Source organism: Sebastes fasciatus, chromosome 10 (assembly GCF_043250625.1).
Source record: "Sebastes fasciatus isolate fSebFas1 chromosome 10, fSebFas1.pri, whole genome shotgun sequence".
Taxonomy (NCBI): Eukaryota; Metazoa; Chordata; class Actinopteri; order Perciformes; family Sebastidae; genus Sebastes; species Sebastes fasciatus.
The window spans coordinates 10,880,829-10,896,550 of NC_133804.1; the positions used below are offsets into that span (position 1 = coordinate 10,880,829).

A 15,722-nucleotide genomic window follows, 5' to 3' on the forward strand; every position below is an offset into this window, starting at 1 on the left:
TGTAGACTTGAGGCGGGCCTAAATAAAGGTCATTAACATCAGCTCCTAATGGACTGGGAGGTAAGTCCACAGAAGATATTTCTTGCCCGGGAGGCAACACAAATATACAGCATCCCAAAAAGGCTCCAAACACACTCCAAATATGGTTCCAAAGGGAGATGATGTTCCTTTTTAAGTTGAAATTTACGCTTCAGGAAACACTGAAATTCCAGTGAAGCTTTTCATGCATAATGATGTGCAGTAAGTGAGTTATTTTAACAGGCAATGATATCTTTGGAGTAAGACTATGACTACAGTAAGCTGCAGCAGATCCAGAAATATAGTGAGAAAAGCAATCATTTCTTTACAGGGCCAGCGTGAAATATTTGGGGGGATGTATTAGCAGAAATGGAATATAATATTCATAACTATATTTTAATTAGTGTATAATCACCTATAACTAATATTCATCGTGTTTTCGTTAGCTTAGAATGAGCCCTTCATATTGACATGGGGAGTGGGTCCTTTTCACGGAGTCCACCATGTTGCTCTGCCATGTTTCTACAGTAGCCCAGAACGGACAAGCCAAACACTGGCTGTAGAGAGAGCCTTTCACGTTTTTACGTTAACTGAAGGCCACCGTTGTTCTCTGAAACTGCGGTAACGTGAGCCGCAGAGTACAAAACCGTGGTACCGCCAGCCACCATCTGACTTCCGTTGCTCCTAAAGTAGTGTTATTATTAGGGCTGTCAAAGTTAACGCGATAATAACACGTTAACAGAAATTCGTTTTAACGCCACTAACTTCTTTAACGCATTAATGCAACTTAAGATTTTTAGGTTGTAGCGGGATCAGTTTTAAAGCTAAAGTGAAGATACTGGCATCATATGAAACTAGAAAACCTAAGTGAAAACCTATGCCATACTATCTTGTCACGAAGGAGGTTAAATGACGCTCCAAACTTAGGCTAAATTTTGGCGAGGAAAAACTAGCATGGCCATTTTCAAAGGGGTCCCTTGACCTCTGACCTCAAGATATGTGAATATGGTACATTTTAAAAAGATAAAAAATGTGCAATTAATTTGCGATTAATCACGATTAACTATGAACACTCATGCAATTAATCGCGATTGAATATTTTAATTGATTGACAGCCCTAGTTATTATGGTATGGATGGCGTCTGGGCGAGGCGAACGGAGTTTTTGCATTCGGCGGCTCGCGTTACAACAGTCTTGGAAAGGGAGGAGTGAGCGCAGGGGTACTCACTGGGGGTAGTCTGCAACCGTACCATAGATGTCGCAAAATTCTACACACTGCACCTTTAAGATTTTTACATGCGAGCCATAGTGAAATATACCTTTCATAAACCTGAAGGTTGTTTTGATAATTTAAGAAAAGTGTTTGTATTCTTAGAGTGCTGTCAAAAATTCATATCTCAAAATCCTTGATTTGGCTTAGGACACATCATGAGGACATCTGCTACACTCCTAATAATTTTCACCGCATAACTCAATGCAATGCAGAATTGCCAACACGACACAAACATCCCAAAATTATTAGGATAATGAAGCAACTGTGAAGATTATCAAGATAAATGTCACTGGAGTGCAAGCTTTTCTGCAGGTGAGTCAATAAGCTACTCAACATTAAACTCAGCGACAGTTTGTGTGAGTGCCACGCTCACTACTCCAGTCCCACCTGTGCATGACTCACTCCTTTTTGTCTCACACATGAGACTAATGACAGCCATAAGGGCAAGTCAATATGCATTAACACACCACAAAACTGTAAATTGCTTGTGCTTCACATAACCACAAAAGAAAAAATTACATTCTGAGAACAGCTTCGGATGACCTCAAAACGTCTCAACGAGAAGCGGAAACGCCACGACGGCTCACCAGACCAAAAGAACAACATCATTATAATTTAATCAAAGTTAATCATATTTTCAAGTGTGGCCCCAGCAGCGCATGAATTACTAATATCGCAGGTCAGTTCAGATATCAGACCTCTCCTTCGAACAATTTGCTGGATATTCAATAAAACAACAAGGACATTATCAGTCTCCCCTATGTCCAATTTACTGTCCAAGAAGAGAAAGTTTCTGCCTGCAAACGACAAGCTGTTCAACAGAAGAACACATTGTTTCTATCCCTCACTCTCTCAAGTTACAAAAATATCTGGTTGAAAGAGGAAGAAAACTCTATTCATCTGCTGCTTCTCTCCCTTCGTCTTTCTCCCTCCTCCTCCTCCTCCTCCTCCTCCTCCTCCTCCTCCCGCGGTGTCACAGTCCATATGGTGCTGCAACACTGTTGGTCTCCTGTGACCACACTTCCCACGATGCATCTGTGGCTCTGGGCCTTCGAGGGAGCTGATAGGCTGGGAGGAACTGTGGGTATCGACCAGCTATCGCCTGGTGTGAGGTCAGCCCGGTGCAGCAGTGGAGTGTGTCCGGACGGCACACACCGCTGACTTCCAGTCTTTTCATGCGTCCCGCCAATCAATCCTCCATTTTCTGTCGTTACAGTACCTTTGACAACGCGGAACGAAATATGCTCTTCTGTGTGTGATTTTCTTATTTTTTTAAACCACGCACAGTCAGATATAAAGCCTTGACTGGAGGTCTATACCTTTTCATGCTATAATGAAGATGTTCTATTTGGAAAACAGCATCAAGGCCTCTCCATTTTTTTTTTTTGAGGGTGATTTTACTGTTATTCTTCTCTCTTCTGCATAAGGTGTTATTTTGCCCTGAGCTCTCTTCCTCTCCTGTCTGTGTCCATGCAGAGAAAACAGAGCTTAGCACAGATCAATCCCATCGAGTCTGACTCCTTTCACTAGCCAGGGATCAATACTGCCTGTTTCATGTCCCTTTGCAATATACACGCGTGTCCACACACACACACACACAGTTTAAAGGCATGCCTATGAGAGCAGGCCCACCCCTTCAGAGATGACCTATCGGCCTATCGGCTAACTCGCACACCAGGGGATACAGAAGTTCATTATGACAGGCTTCTCAGTGCTAAAGGTCTGCTTTGGTCCTCTGCTGCAAAGTGCAGCATTTACACCATCTGATTACATTAACAGCTTGCCACCGAGGCCTCACAAAGAAAAACACAGTGGCTAAAAATAGTATACAGCTGGAAAAACCTTTACGTTTACTGTTGCATGTGTGATAGCAGATGTTTAAGAATCACAAAACGGGACTGGAAGGGCTCTAAAAACGTTGAGCTATGCTTGGCTCAGCCATACAGGCTGGACAGGAAAATGACTTGCCAACTGGAGCTGCACTGAGAACAGAGATAATTGGTAAATTGGTAAAGGAAATTGCTACGTCCTTGAGTTTCTAGTTTTGCTTTCTAGCTGCAACTGGCAGCCTTCATTATCTGACATATCTAGAATTTGATTTATAATCCTGGAGCCATATGATATCTCATAAACTCCATTTTTGGCAAAGCCTGCAAGCACATCAGTTTTATGTTTAATAAAACCAATGCCTGACGTTGTTTTTGCAAATCATCTTCTTGGGAAATATGTATATTTGCTTTCTTGTCAAGACGGAGAAGGAAAGATTGATACCACTGTTGTGTCTGTAAGGTTAATATGAAGCTAACAATAGCAACTTGCTAGCTTAGCTTAAGACAGGAAGCGGGGGGTAACAGCTAGTTTGGCTCGGTGCAACGTAAAAAAGAGAGCGCCTTCGAGCACATCTATTGCTCTTTAATTAACATGTTACAATGCGTTTGTTTAATCCATACAAAAAGTGCAAAAACAACAGAGCAAGGCGAGTTGTTTCTCCCTATTTTCAGTCTTAATGCTAAGCTAAGATAATCAACTGCTGGCTATTACATAGTTAGCGTACAGATCTTAGACTGTATATAAAGATGGACAACATGACAAAACATCTCGATCGCCCCCTGGTGGCTGGCTACAGTATAGGTCATAAATACCCCTTCCATGTTAGCGGACGGGACATGGGCCAAACTAAAAAGTCGAAGTGCACGTCAAATAAATGTTTCTGTCGTTTTAGGTAGTTCTTATCACGCTGATGTCAAGTTTTTATTTTTCTGATAAGTTATATGATGCTATAAAAAGGGAGTGAGACGTTGTGATTGACAGCTGCTCTGAGTGAAGTAGTCGTGCAGTCGGCGGCTCGGGAATAGTACAAGAGAGGAGATGTAACTTTAACTTTACATAACCGTCAGCAGTCTGTAATAGAACATGTGTCAATTTGATCAAAATTAACTAACGTCGCAGGTTGGTGGCTCACGCTAGCAAGCTGTGGCCGTGCTAGGCTTGTGATTGGCTCGGGCGGGTGTGTAGGTGGGACCTCTATATTGCGGTTCCAGCCCCCCAATCACTACTGCGCGGACTCTGGCTCCAAATAACATCAAAATCTCAATTTGGCCGCTCCTATATCTGTAATATTTCTGTTTAAATTTTGTACGGCGGGAGGATTAGGAGACGGATCGTCCATCTATTTGTATATACAGTCTAAGATACAGACAGGAGAGAGGTATCAATAATCTAATTTCACTCTTGGCAAGAAATAAATATAAGCATATTTCCCAAAATGTGGAACTATTCCTTTAAAATTCATCAAATTGGCATGATTTTCAATGTAATGTCTCCAGTCCAGCTCTGTATGGATTGAGCCCAAAACTAGCATGTAATAAAGCATTTGAAGGGAATGCTTTGCTCCACAAACTCACCTTGCCTGGAGTACTCATCAGCCTCGTTGTGAACCAGGTCGGTCACACAGCCGCCATAGTGCAGCCTCTGCTCGTGGTCGAAGGCCTTGAGCGTCTCGCTGGAGCTGTAGGACTTCTGGGTAGGCACGCGGCACTCGTCTGCGTCCAGGGTGGAGGTGTTGTACTGGTCTTTGGGGCAGCGACCCCTGGTCAGCGAGCGGTGCCTACGATCCTTCAGATCCATGCTGAGGTTGGATGGGGTGGTGGGGGTAGGGATGCAGGGAGAGGAGATGGATGTGGAGGAAGAGGAGGAGGAGGAGGTGGTGGGGGGAGATGGAGGGGCCTCCTAGCGGGCCTCCGTAATGTCAATCTCCACTTCAGTCACCTGGAAAACAGACATAGAGAGAGGGAGAGATGGAGAGAGTGGAAAAGAAAGCGAAAGGTTGGTATAAAATTAATGGATGCACTGCTGTGACTCACTCTTGCTTTGCGCTCCCCAGAGAATCCACACAGGGAAAGTTAGGTAAGAGGGAGAGCGCTGCGAATGGACATTTGAGCAACCAGGCAAATATACAACACATCGGCGTATTGACGCGGGATAAGTAAGGCTATTGTGGGGAGAAACAGAGCTGCCAGCGCCGGGGCCCACAGAGCTAGTCAGACATCGACCGGGCTGATGAAAAATGGACAGCCAGCATTTAAATCTATGACATAAAAACAGAGAGTGACTCAAACATGGTCCAGTCATCTTAAACTGATGTCAGTGACGCGTGAATACAGACACACAAAAGGGGAAACAATGATGACAAGAAAAGGCACGGAGGATGAAGAAAAGTGGGAGGACAGCCGAGAGGAAAGACAGACAGCGTGATGGGAAGAGAGATGGCTGATTATCTAGGCTGGAAAGAAAGGTAAAGGGGCGAGAAAGAAAGAAAGAAAGAAAAGCAGCCGGATGCAACAGGAAGGATGGAAGAAGAGGAGAAATGACTTGAGGGCATTGCTAGTCTCTCCCTCATTATCAGAGTGAGAATGAATCCCGCTCCCTTAGAGGCTGTAAGGGATAATCAAACACAGCCAGACACACACACACACACACACACACACACACACACACACACACACACACACACGTCACAAGCACCCAGAAACAAACACACTCAAATGCACGTATACAGTATATGGAGGTACCTGATCTGAGATAACCTGGCCCTGACTCAGCTTGTAACGCAACTTGTAACACAGCTAAACCGCGTGCGTCAACACATCACCCCCTCTGATCTGTCCATTATTGCATCACACACAGCGCCCACTTTTAATCCATTCAAATCTTATACTTGTGGATGCAGATTATACATGATTATGATGCTAATACAGCATGATACCAGCGCGGCGGCCTTGAGCAACGCATTACATTAGCAGCTAAAGATCAAAGTACAACAATACAACAACCAGCAGTAATTGACAGGACCGCTTCCAGCAGCTGCCTGTATGGGATATTTATGGTAATAAATAGGTCAGCCATGTTTCTATTGCTTCGGGCCGAGGAAAGTCTGGTCCACCCACTGCATTACAGCGTAGCGTTGCATTTTCATCAAAATATCTCTCAGTCTGGACGCTATGTATTGATATCAGACAGAGCGAGCGTTTCTAAAGAATAGGCGCCATTTGAATCAGAATATGTGATGCAACTAATTGCATGCTGGGACGGAGGAATAATGAGAAGGGAGAGAAAGAGAGAGAGAAAGAGAAAGCCAGAGAGAGGGAAACAAAATGTGAGTCAATCTATTCAATGAGGGCTCATTTTAAAATGCTTAGAAGGTAGTATTGAAAAGTGCCCTGCTATGTCCATTGATTAACAGTAGGTATTAAGTCTCATAAAGAGCTCATTATGCCCCGGCATCCATCACACAGGCTATTAGGAGTTCAAGCTTAATGTGTTTGTACCTTGAAAGGAGGATGAGGAAATAGAGAGGGCTACTGGCTAGGCGAATTTGGGGACTTGCATTATGCAAGCGATGAGGCTTTGTGAGTGTGTGCACTGTACGTCTGCTGAGTGCATACTGTATAATGATTATGTTAAAAGGAATAGTTCAAAATTTGAGACAAAAACAGGGACAACACCCAGACCGGACAACGTCGTGGTAGCGTCCTTTCAATCACAAGGTAGCCACGCCCTAAAGCATACCCTGCTTTATGGTCTATTTGACTCTAAATGGGACCATACTACTAAATGAACATCATGCTGTGTAGACCTTTTCAAACTTGACAACTTAAACATGCTAAATGGGCATCATTGACCTTCCTTTTCCAATGGTTGTTAATGAAGTAGCTGACAGGATGTCAACTTGGACCAAAGCTGTTCCCCTAGCAACAGAATGGCAATGAAAAGGTCTCTTGATGAAGACTTGAAACTAGCAATTGAGACCATGAACTCATGTTTACAATGTTTACTGAGGAAATAAATCAAGTGAGAAGTAGGGTCATTTTCTCAGACTTCTATACAATCAGACTTCTTTTTGCAACCAGAGGAGTCGCCCCCTGCTGGCTATTAGAAAGAATGCAAGTTTAAGGCAATTGGCTTCACTTTTCAGACCCGGAGGTAGCCCACTGGTTAAACACAGAGCTGGCTATTAGCCTAGCTTAGCATGAAGACTGGAAGCAAAGGGATACAGCTAGCCTGGCTCCTTGCTGAGTGAGAGATTGCATTGAGTTACAGAAGCTAGTAAGGGAAGAGGTGACGTCAGGAATTGGGCTCTCTATATACTTAAAAAATGGTCTCAGCACTTAACCCTGAAACCTCTTATAGTCTTTATGCTAAGCTAGGCTAATCGTCTCCTGGCTCCAGCTATGTATTTAATGCACGGACGTGAGAGTGGTATCAATAAGCAGCGATAGAGCAGCGCCAATTTTCAAGTCAGTGTATGTGGCTAGGGTTACATATATAGGAATACATGTGTCAATATCACACCCCCTATGTATAGCGATACACAGTTAACAGGTGTTTGTGTGTGTGGCAGTCACGGTAGAAGGACTTGAGAAGTAGTTTGTCGGTGTAGTTTTAGTTGAGGTGTAGGAGAAAGGACACAGAGTGAGAGATAGATGGATAAAGTGGAGAACGCCAAGGGGGTCATTCAGGAGATCTGGGACGCATATCAATCACATTCCACCCACGCGGGTGTTTTCCTCAAGGTCGCGGAAGCACACACCTTCACACACACACACATACCAAACTTTTTTTAGTTAATTACTCTGGTGACAGCGGTCTAACACCCCCCCCCTGATCATCACAGGCAGATTGTCTCATTTATCAGAAGTATAATGACTTATTGTAGTTCTGACTGGTCGCATATCACAATTTCATGGTATGGTATTCATATACAAACAGACAGACAAAACTTTGCAAACACCCACATGAGCCCGCCGCGTTTCCTTGACAGTCGACAAAGGGCGGTTAGATGAAGGAGAAAAGAGACGCGTGTGCGACCGTGAAGTGACCATGAAATCCAGGCAGAATGAGAAATGTAATTGGAAGACGACAGGGAGGGGTGGAGAATTCATTTTCGAAATTACAGAGGTGAAGTTTGGTATGGATAATGGCCTTTTCTCTGCAAATAAGAGCTCGGGAAGAAAAAATATGGAAAATGACACAATGTAAATCCACTGTAACTAGAAATCACACCCAGTTAATAGGAAGCTAATGACATCAATGGATTAGCCAGCATCAAACAAGATGGATTCCCATTGAACCTGATCAACCTCTGAGAGAATATCAAAGAAAAGAAGGCTGCAATATAAACTGAGTTTACAGTTTTTTAATACAAATGCAGCTATTTTAAGAATCTTTTTTTTTACCCATCTAATGTGTAATCACATGCTTCAAGAAGTGTTTCTTACACACGCTTCTAGTTTTCTAAACCTGTCAGCAAGAAAATATATCTGACACATTCTGTCACAATAAGTTTTATATAGAAAATTGTAAACTACTTGTTTCCCCTAAAAATGCTTGTCAAATTCTTGCTTAGCTGGCTAATTCAGTCTGTCCTCAATAAAAAGAAATAAACTTGAAAGTAAAAAATATATTGTCAAACCGACAGGCCACTCCAGCAGTGGGTCAGCAATGTTTCAGCAGTAATAGTAGGTGCATTAGTGCCTTTACGGTTTGAAATTGCCTCAGGTATTGTGTGTTTCGTTGCATCATGCCTCAAATGTGCCTGAAGAAAGCGCCGCAGAGACAGCCAGCTCTGGGAACACGCTGATCGTGATCGACCCGGCTTGGCTGCGCATATTATTTCACTGCATTTGTAATGGTTACATGTACATTGGCTGGATACCCAAAGACAATTAGCTGCAAAGATTCCATCCAGCCATCTCATTTATCATACAAATAAGCAGGGAGGAGGAGGCGGCGGCGGAGTGTGAGTGCTGGTATAGAGGCTGTTTAGGGCCATCACACTGTGGGAGGCTTCCTGTCCAGATGACTCCTACTGCAGCTATCCAGGAGGAGGCTCAACAAGGGCATGTTTACTCCGTATACGCTACAAACTATCCTGACATTTATTAATACAGTATATTATTATACTCTGAACAAAGCTGTACAATAGATCTTGCACACTTTACTGTTTTTTTTAAAAAATATTTCAGTACTTATACAGCTTTATGTGATATATACTTTTAGGGCTGCAACTAACAATCTTTATCCATTAATCTGCACATTACTTTCTCAAATAATACATGTTCATTTTGAAGACTGTTTGTGTTACTGTTGTACAATTTATTATTTATGTATTATTTTTAATAATAAATAACAATTCAGTAAATTTGTGTCAATGTATTTATTTGTCACATTTTGTTTTACAAAGTTAGGAAACAATTTTTAAGTCAAGTCTGATGTTGCCTTGCACATAAAAGAATGATCCCAGTCACTTCCACAGTGAGACGTACAGCATGGTATCGCTATTGGTATCTGGACTAAAAAAGTCTGATTGGTGCATCCTTAATTTGATTAATAAGCTGTATGCCTCACTGTGTGGAAGTGACTGGGATCATTCTTTTATGTGTAAGGCAACATCAAGCTTGACTTAAACATTGCTTTCTTAACTTTGTAAAACAAAATGTAATAAAATAAATACATACACATGAATTTACTGAATTGCTCTTTATTATCTAAATAATAGTACATAAGCAACTGTAAATATTTTTAATGCAGCAACAATTTGATCCAAACTTAAACAGAAAATAAAATTCCAGTATATAATGTATATAGTATATAAATATAACGTTTTATTGAATATTTCGGCCCCATTGTCACAATACCCGATCCAGAGTCAGTAGCAGCCCGATATCCGATCCAGTATTGGTATTGGCACATTCCTAGTCCAAAGCCCCAAAACTTTCAGTTTATTATCACAGAAGACAAAGAAAAGCTCAGATTTGAGAAGCTGGAACTTTTCATTTTTGCTAGAATAAAAACTACAGAAGATTCATCAGTTAAAAAAATAGCTGCCAAATATCTTTCTGTATTTCGACTAATTGATTAGTTGTTTATACTTTATACCACTCACTGTGTAAATCTATACCCGTATATATACAATGTCCATGTCCCTTTATAGACATGATAAATATGTTTTTGCACATAGATATAGATACAGTCATTTCTATCTGATCTGATCTTATGGTTGGATTAGAAGAGCCTGTAAAGCACTCATTATCTGGCTCATTTAATTCAATTGGAACCAGACCAAAAGCAACAATCATCCAACAAGACTAGTGGCTAAAAGCCTGATAAAACACAGCATGGAGCATTTTCATCAGAACATTCATCCACTCTTCCAACACTCTTTGTCAACAGTACTTCATTTGGTGTCTTTTTCTTTCTCTCTCTCTCTCTTTTTTCTTTTTTTTTTTTTAATTTGAAAGGGAATTTGAATAGCAAAAGGCGGCCTATTGAAAAACACAAGGCCACGTTATCACAAAAGACAAAACTGGGTCTGTAAAGCATTTTGCTCTCAATTTTCTGCTGTTTTTTTCTGCCGCTGCTCAAATTAAGTTGTTTACACAGTTTGTTCACAAAGACAAAGAGAGGAAGACTCCGATTGACTGAGAGAGACAAAAAGAGTAGACGGGAGGGGAGAGAGAGAGAGAGAGAACAGAGAGGTTGCGTGAGAATAAAGAAGGAAAAACAAATGGTCGAATGAGACTCGCGCTCAATTACACCTCTCCAAAAAAACCTGCGTGCATCTTGATTTCAGGAGCGTCCTACTCGAGGACCAGATATTATACAGTTCATCAAAGCATCCAATTACGTGTTTAGATTTCCCTTAAGAGCAGCTTATATTTGGCATCATATCTTTAAGTGCAAATCCTTATTATCCTTATGATTAATTCGTTCTTTTCACCAGTAAAATCTTTTCCGAGTGTGCATGTAATTACTTTTAACACTGTATGGTAATTAATAGCTTTTTGAACAAATATCTCATTATATACAATATACTTTCAATTTCACTGTATGGATGACAAATCTAAGCTGTATAGAAGTGTGAAAAATATGTCTAGGGAGACGGCTCGTGGGAGATTTACTGTCAGCGGAAGGGCTGGGCTTCCTGATTACTTCCTGTGCTGAGATGGAAGTGTTGTACTAACATGTATTAGCATGTATAAATATTCCTGTATGTATCCACGTCTGTGAACGCACCGTGACCTCTATCATTCTCACACACACACAAGCCTGGCTTGTATGAGCTTTGGACCTCGCTATGAAGCGTCATTAATCATGTCTTCGATCTCGGGTGGCATTGAAAGTGCATGTGAGAGCGCACACGCACACAAAAAGTATACGTATTCACACACACATACACACACGAGGCAAAATGAGGGCCGGGGCTGCTTCCATGGCTCCAGTTCAACTGGAAACCGCGGTCCAGTCTGGATCCAAGATGATCTGTGAGCCAACAGCTGAGGGGAGTGCAGGACAGGAAACATTTCATCACTCTCTCTCCCACACACCTCGCCTCATTACCTCAAACACCTCCTTTAGCCAAATAGGAAAAAAATCACTTGCTTATTAAGTGTGATCGGTCGCGGTATTCACTAGCTGTGTCATTATTTGTATTTGCATGAGTGCAAGTTGGCGTGTCGTTCGGTCACTGACATTGTGGTGATATTGAAGTCATCTTTGTGCGATCAGTTTTCCTGATAGCAAACAACTTCTGAATGCGGTGATGTCGTGCAGCAAGCGCTCATATCTCAGATTTTGGAGCCCCTCATTAGGAAGTGAGCGCACAATAAGTCAGTGGTAGACTTTACAAATTAGGCCGCCTCTCATGCACACTGCCACACAGCAATAAGGTCACTTGCAAAAATAAAACAAGATATATTCTCTGTAATTGAACCTAGTTCTATCAGGTTGCCTGCGAGTTGATTTTCATACTGTACTGAAATAGAACAGAAATAAACTAGAATTACCACCTTGTGGTTGTATGCCTCCGCAAACCAGTTTACATCCGTCTCTGTCCAAAAATGGCATCACTTCACCATTAAATCCTATTAGACATTTGTCTGAAATTGTCATAATTAGCATATGAATTTTTGATTTGTGGCCAAAAACATGTTTTGTGAGGTCACAGTGACCTTGACCTTTGACCACCAAAATCTAAAACAAAACATCCTTGAGTCCAAATGGAGGTCTGTGCCAAATCTGAAGAAATTCGCTCAAGACGTTCCTAAGATATCACTAGAATGACCTTAATCTTTGACCACCAAAATCAGTTTGTGCCAAATTTTGTACAGACAGACAAACAACCCTAAAACATAATGCCTCCGGCCATGGGTGTCGCCAGCGTGGAGACATTAAAAAACACATTTCGCAGTTGACAATATTATTGTATGCCAGTGGGCAGCCTCCGGGGTCTGAGAAGTGCCCTAAACTGAAAATATCTTATTCAGCGTTCGATTGTACTTAACTCCAACCTCTTGTGCCACTTCTGGTTGCAAAAAAACAACATTGCGACGACCAAATACCAAGATCGCGAACTTGAGGCTTCAAAATGTCAGTCCACAAACCAATGGGTGACGTCACGGTGACTACGTCCACTTCTTATAAACAGTCTATGTTGTGTGCTTTAGAAAATATTGAGCAGCAATGTCTATTTTTGTTGGACTAATAGTTTTCCTCTCAGCCTTCTGAGTTAATACTGAATACTTGTTTTCTGCATTCTTTGAGTGTGAATGAGAGCGAGGGGACGTCCCCTGTGATCAGCCAAGGCTGAATGCAGTAATTATGAAGTATTGTTGAGGCCATACAAGAGTTTGGGATAAAAGCTACATATCCCAAGGTCTGCATGTGTGACTCAGAGTTGTGGTCCCCGCAGGGAAGGAGATGGATGAAAGTTGCCACACTGATCAGGAACTGTGAAGAGACCTCACCCACTTCCCGTTCTCTCCTTCTTCTCCTCTCATCCTGTCATTTGTCAGGATGGAAATAAAGGAGGGGATGGAGGAAACAATCCACCCCTCTCTCTTCCTTGCTCTCGGTGCCTGTGTAATCTCCACACTGGGCTGCAGAGTGCCACAGAGCCTCTGTTTATTAGACTAATCCTTAAATCCACATTCTGCAGGCCTCGCAAACGCCTCGCAAAGCTCTAATCTGACTCAAAACAAAGGGATTAGAGACGACAAGGTCCCTCTCTCTGTCTCTCCGCGTCTGCCAGAGCGGGCTCGGGCTGTCGCACACATGTGCAGAGAAACACGCTAGCGCTGTTGCATGCTGTTGCCCGTCACGCCCGTATTTGCTAAAGACTGATTGGTGCGCGGCAGAAGCAAAGCCCTCGCATGGACACACATGCTTCCTGTGAATGCTGAGCTGGCTGCGACAAGACAGGCAGTTAGAGCCAAGGTGCAAACAAACTGGGTAATTACACATAGCTCAAAAACTCATGGGAGATATGACGGACAAGATGAGAATGAGCTGTGGGAATGAGACACGGCGACAGCGGGGAGGATATAACCGGAATAGCTAAGCAAACCTGGCTTATTTTATGGACTCACATGGCTGCAAAAACAACACAGGAGTAGGATTGTGTTACACATTAGCAGTGGATGCAAGGAGTCACTTTGGGGGTTACAGGTCTGTTACAGTATAAACACAAAATAAAGCACAGACAAATCAATATTTGTCCAGTATTTATCTGCATTAAAGGGGCCTCACATCCGCTCTGTAAAACCTTACAGATCAGCTGAGTCCCTCCAGATGTCACACCATTCCAATCACAATTTCATTCCGTTTCTCCTCAATATGGACAATGAATAATGCAAAAATAATTCAGCTCTGAGATTGCGTTCACTCAGTTGTTAATGCTAATTTTACACTGCAATCTTTAAGTGACAGCGAGTCTGTTTAGCAAATGTACCGTGCAATAATGTTGACAAGTGGGCTCAGTTTATTTTCTGGCTCCTTTCACACACTTAACCAGGTTTACTGGGTTGTCACTTCATGGGAAATACTTCTTTTTTTATCAGATACAAAAATGTGGAACAAGTAAAAATAGTGGCAAACAGTTCCAGTGTGGGCATTTTGAAATTGTTGGGAACATCTTGAATCATCTTTGCCAGCACTTGCACGGTGTGAAGCCAAATAGACAGTTTAATATGGTCACCTTGCAGATATTTACCTCCTTCTAGCGAACGTTAGTATAAATCTTCTGCAGCGGGGATCATTGCCACAGCTTCTGCTACACAATCTGCCATTGTTTGATCATCAGCTGATAAAGATCCAACCTAACACCTGCCAGCAGAACTTCATTACTGCTACCGACTCCTTATTGCAACGAGCGCGCAGCATGCCAACGAGGCCAAATACGTCCTCTGAAATCCTCCTGATTCACCCGTGTTCTTGTTATTTACTTTACAGCTTTTCTATGAATGTAGTTGAGTTCATGCAGCTTGATGACCTCAACAAATCTGTAGCATAGCTCATGTCAACTTTGATCCTTTTAATGAACCACAATAGAGTACAAATGTCAAGTCTGTCTCCTCAGTAGCCTGTCTCAAGGTGATATGCTATCCAGATACCAGCGTTTGAAAGCTAGAGTGTGGATACACTCAGTAGGTTGTTGATTTTTAACAAGAGGAAACGGACCTGGTTCGTTTTGTTCACTAGCGAACCCCCTGGACAACTGTTTTGTTTCTGTATTGTTTACAATATTATAGATCCAAGACGAAAATGACAGAAGAAGTCACAATTACAAATCTGTCTGCTACTTCAGTACCACGGACAGCGCCACGGATTTATCAAGACACAGCACAGCTATGGCACCTTTCCACCAAGCAGTCCAGTTCGGTTCAGTTCGTTATACATTAGAATGTTTATTTTTGCATTTCCCTTAGCAAAAGGTGTGGACGGTACCGATAGAACCACTCCATTCTTGGTACCACCTCGGTCGAGGTTCCAAGCGAGCTGAGCCGATACTAGAGGGTGGAGTTAAAGCACTGCAGACCACTGATTGGTCAGACAGAATTGGCATTTCGCAAAAATAGCCCGCTACGCCGACACATTATACATACACTACGCTGTATAATCGACGAAGTGCTGATTCTCTGTTTAGTTGCCATTGAAATGATTCAGCGAGTGTCTCGTTGAGGATGATGTCACCGCAGTTCCACACACCATCGCTCTGACGATCAAGGGAGAACCCCGCCTACACTGAAGGTGCATTCCGACTGCCTAGCAGTTCCTGGAGACATCGCTGTTCGCTGAGTATAGCTGAGTTTAACGATAATGTTATTGATATCTAACTATTAATTCATGGTCTCGGCTGGAGATATTCAACATTTTATTTCAGTAGCAGCAACAGGTGTCCGAGGTATTTACATTACCAACGCACGGAGGAAGTGATGTCTGCGTTGGTGACGTGCAGGGTGTTCCGAATAGAGGAATTTTGACGAAATAAGTTCCCTTAACTGACATTCCCTGAACAAGGAGCAGGGAGTAAAGTTTATGTTCACTGTGGATCGGAATGCAGCTTGAGGCTTATACTATCTGCAGTGGAAAAACC

The 15,722-nt window shown here is 42.4% G+C and overlaps 1 protein-coding gene across 16 annotated transcripts in view; it reads right to left on the reverse strand.

The window, feature by feature from the left end:
• The window catches only part of tenm2a (teneurin transmembrane protein 2a), a 248,142-nt gene that overhangs the window by 174,050 nt on the left and 58,370 nt on the right, over window positions 1–15,722 (reverse strand). For all 16 annotated transcript variants that reach the window (XM_074648059.1, XM_074648056.1, XM_074648053.1 and 13 more), the window contains exon 2: window positions 4,696–5,059. In XM_074648059.1, coding sequence (XP_074504160.1) covers window positions 4,696–4,918 — 223 coding nt within the window. In that variant the 5' untranslated portion in view covers window positions 4,919–5,059. The remainder of the gene's footprint in view (window positions 1–4,695; window positions 5,060–15,722) is intronic.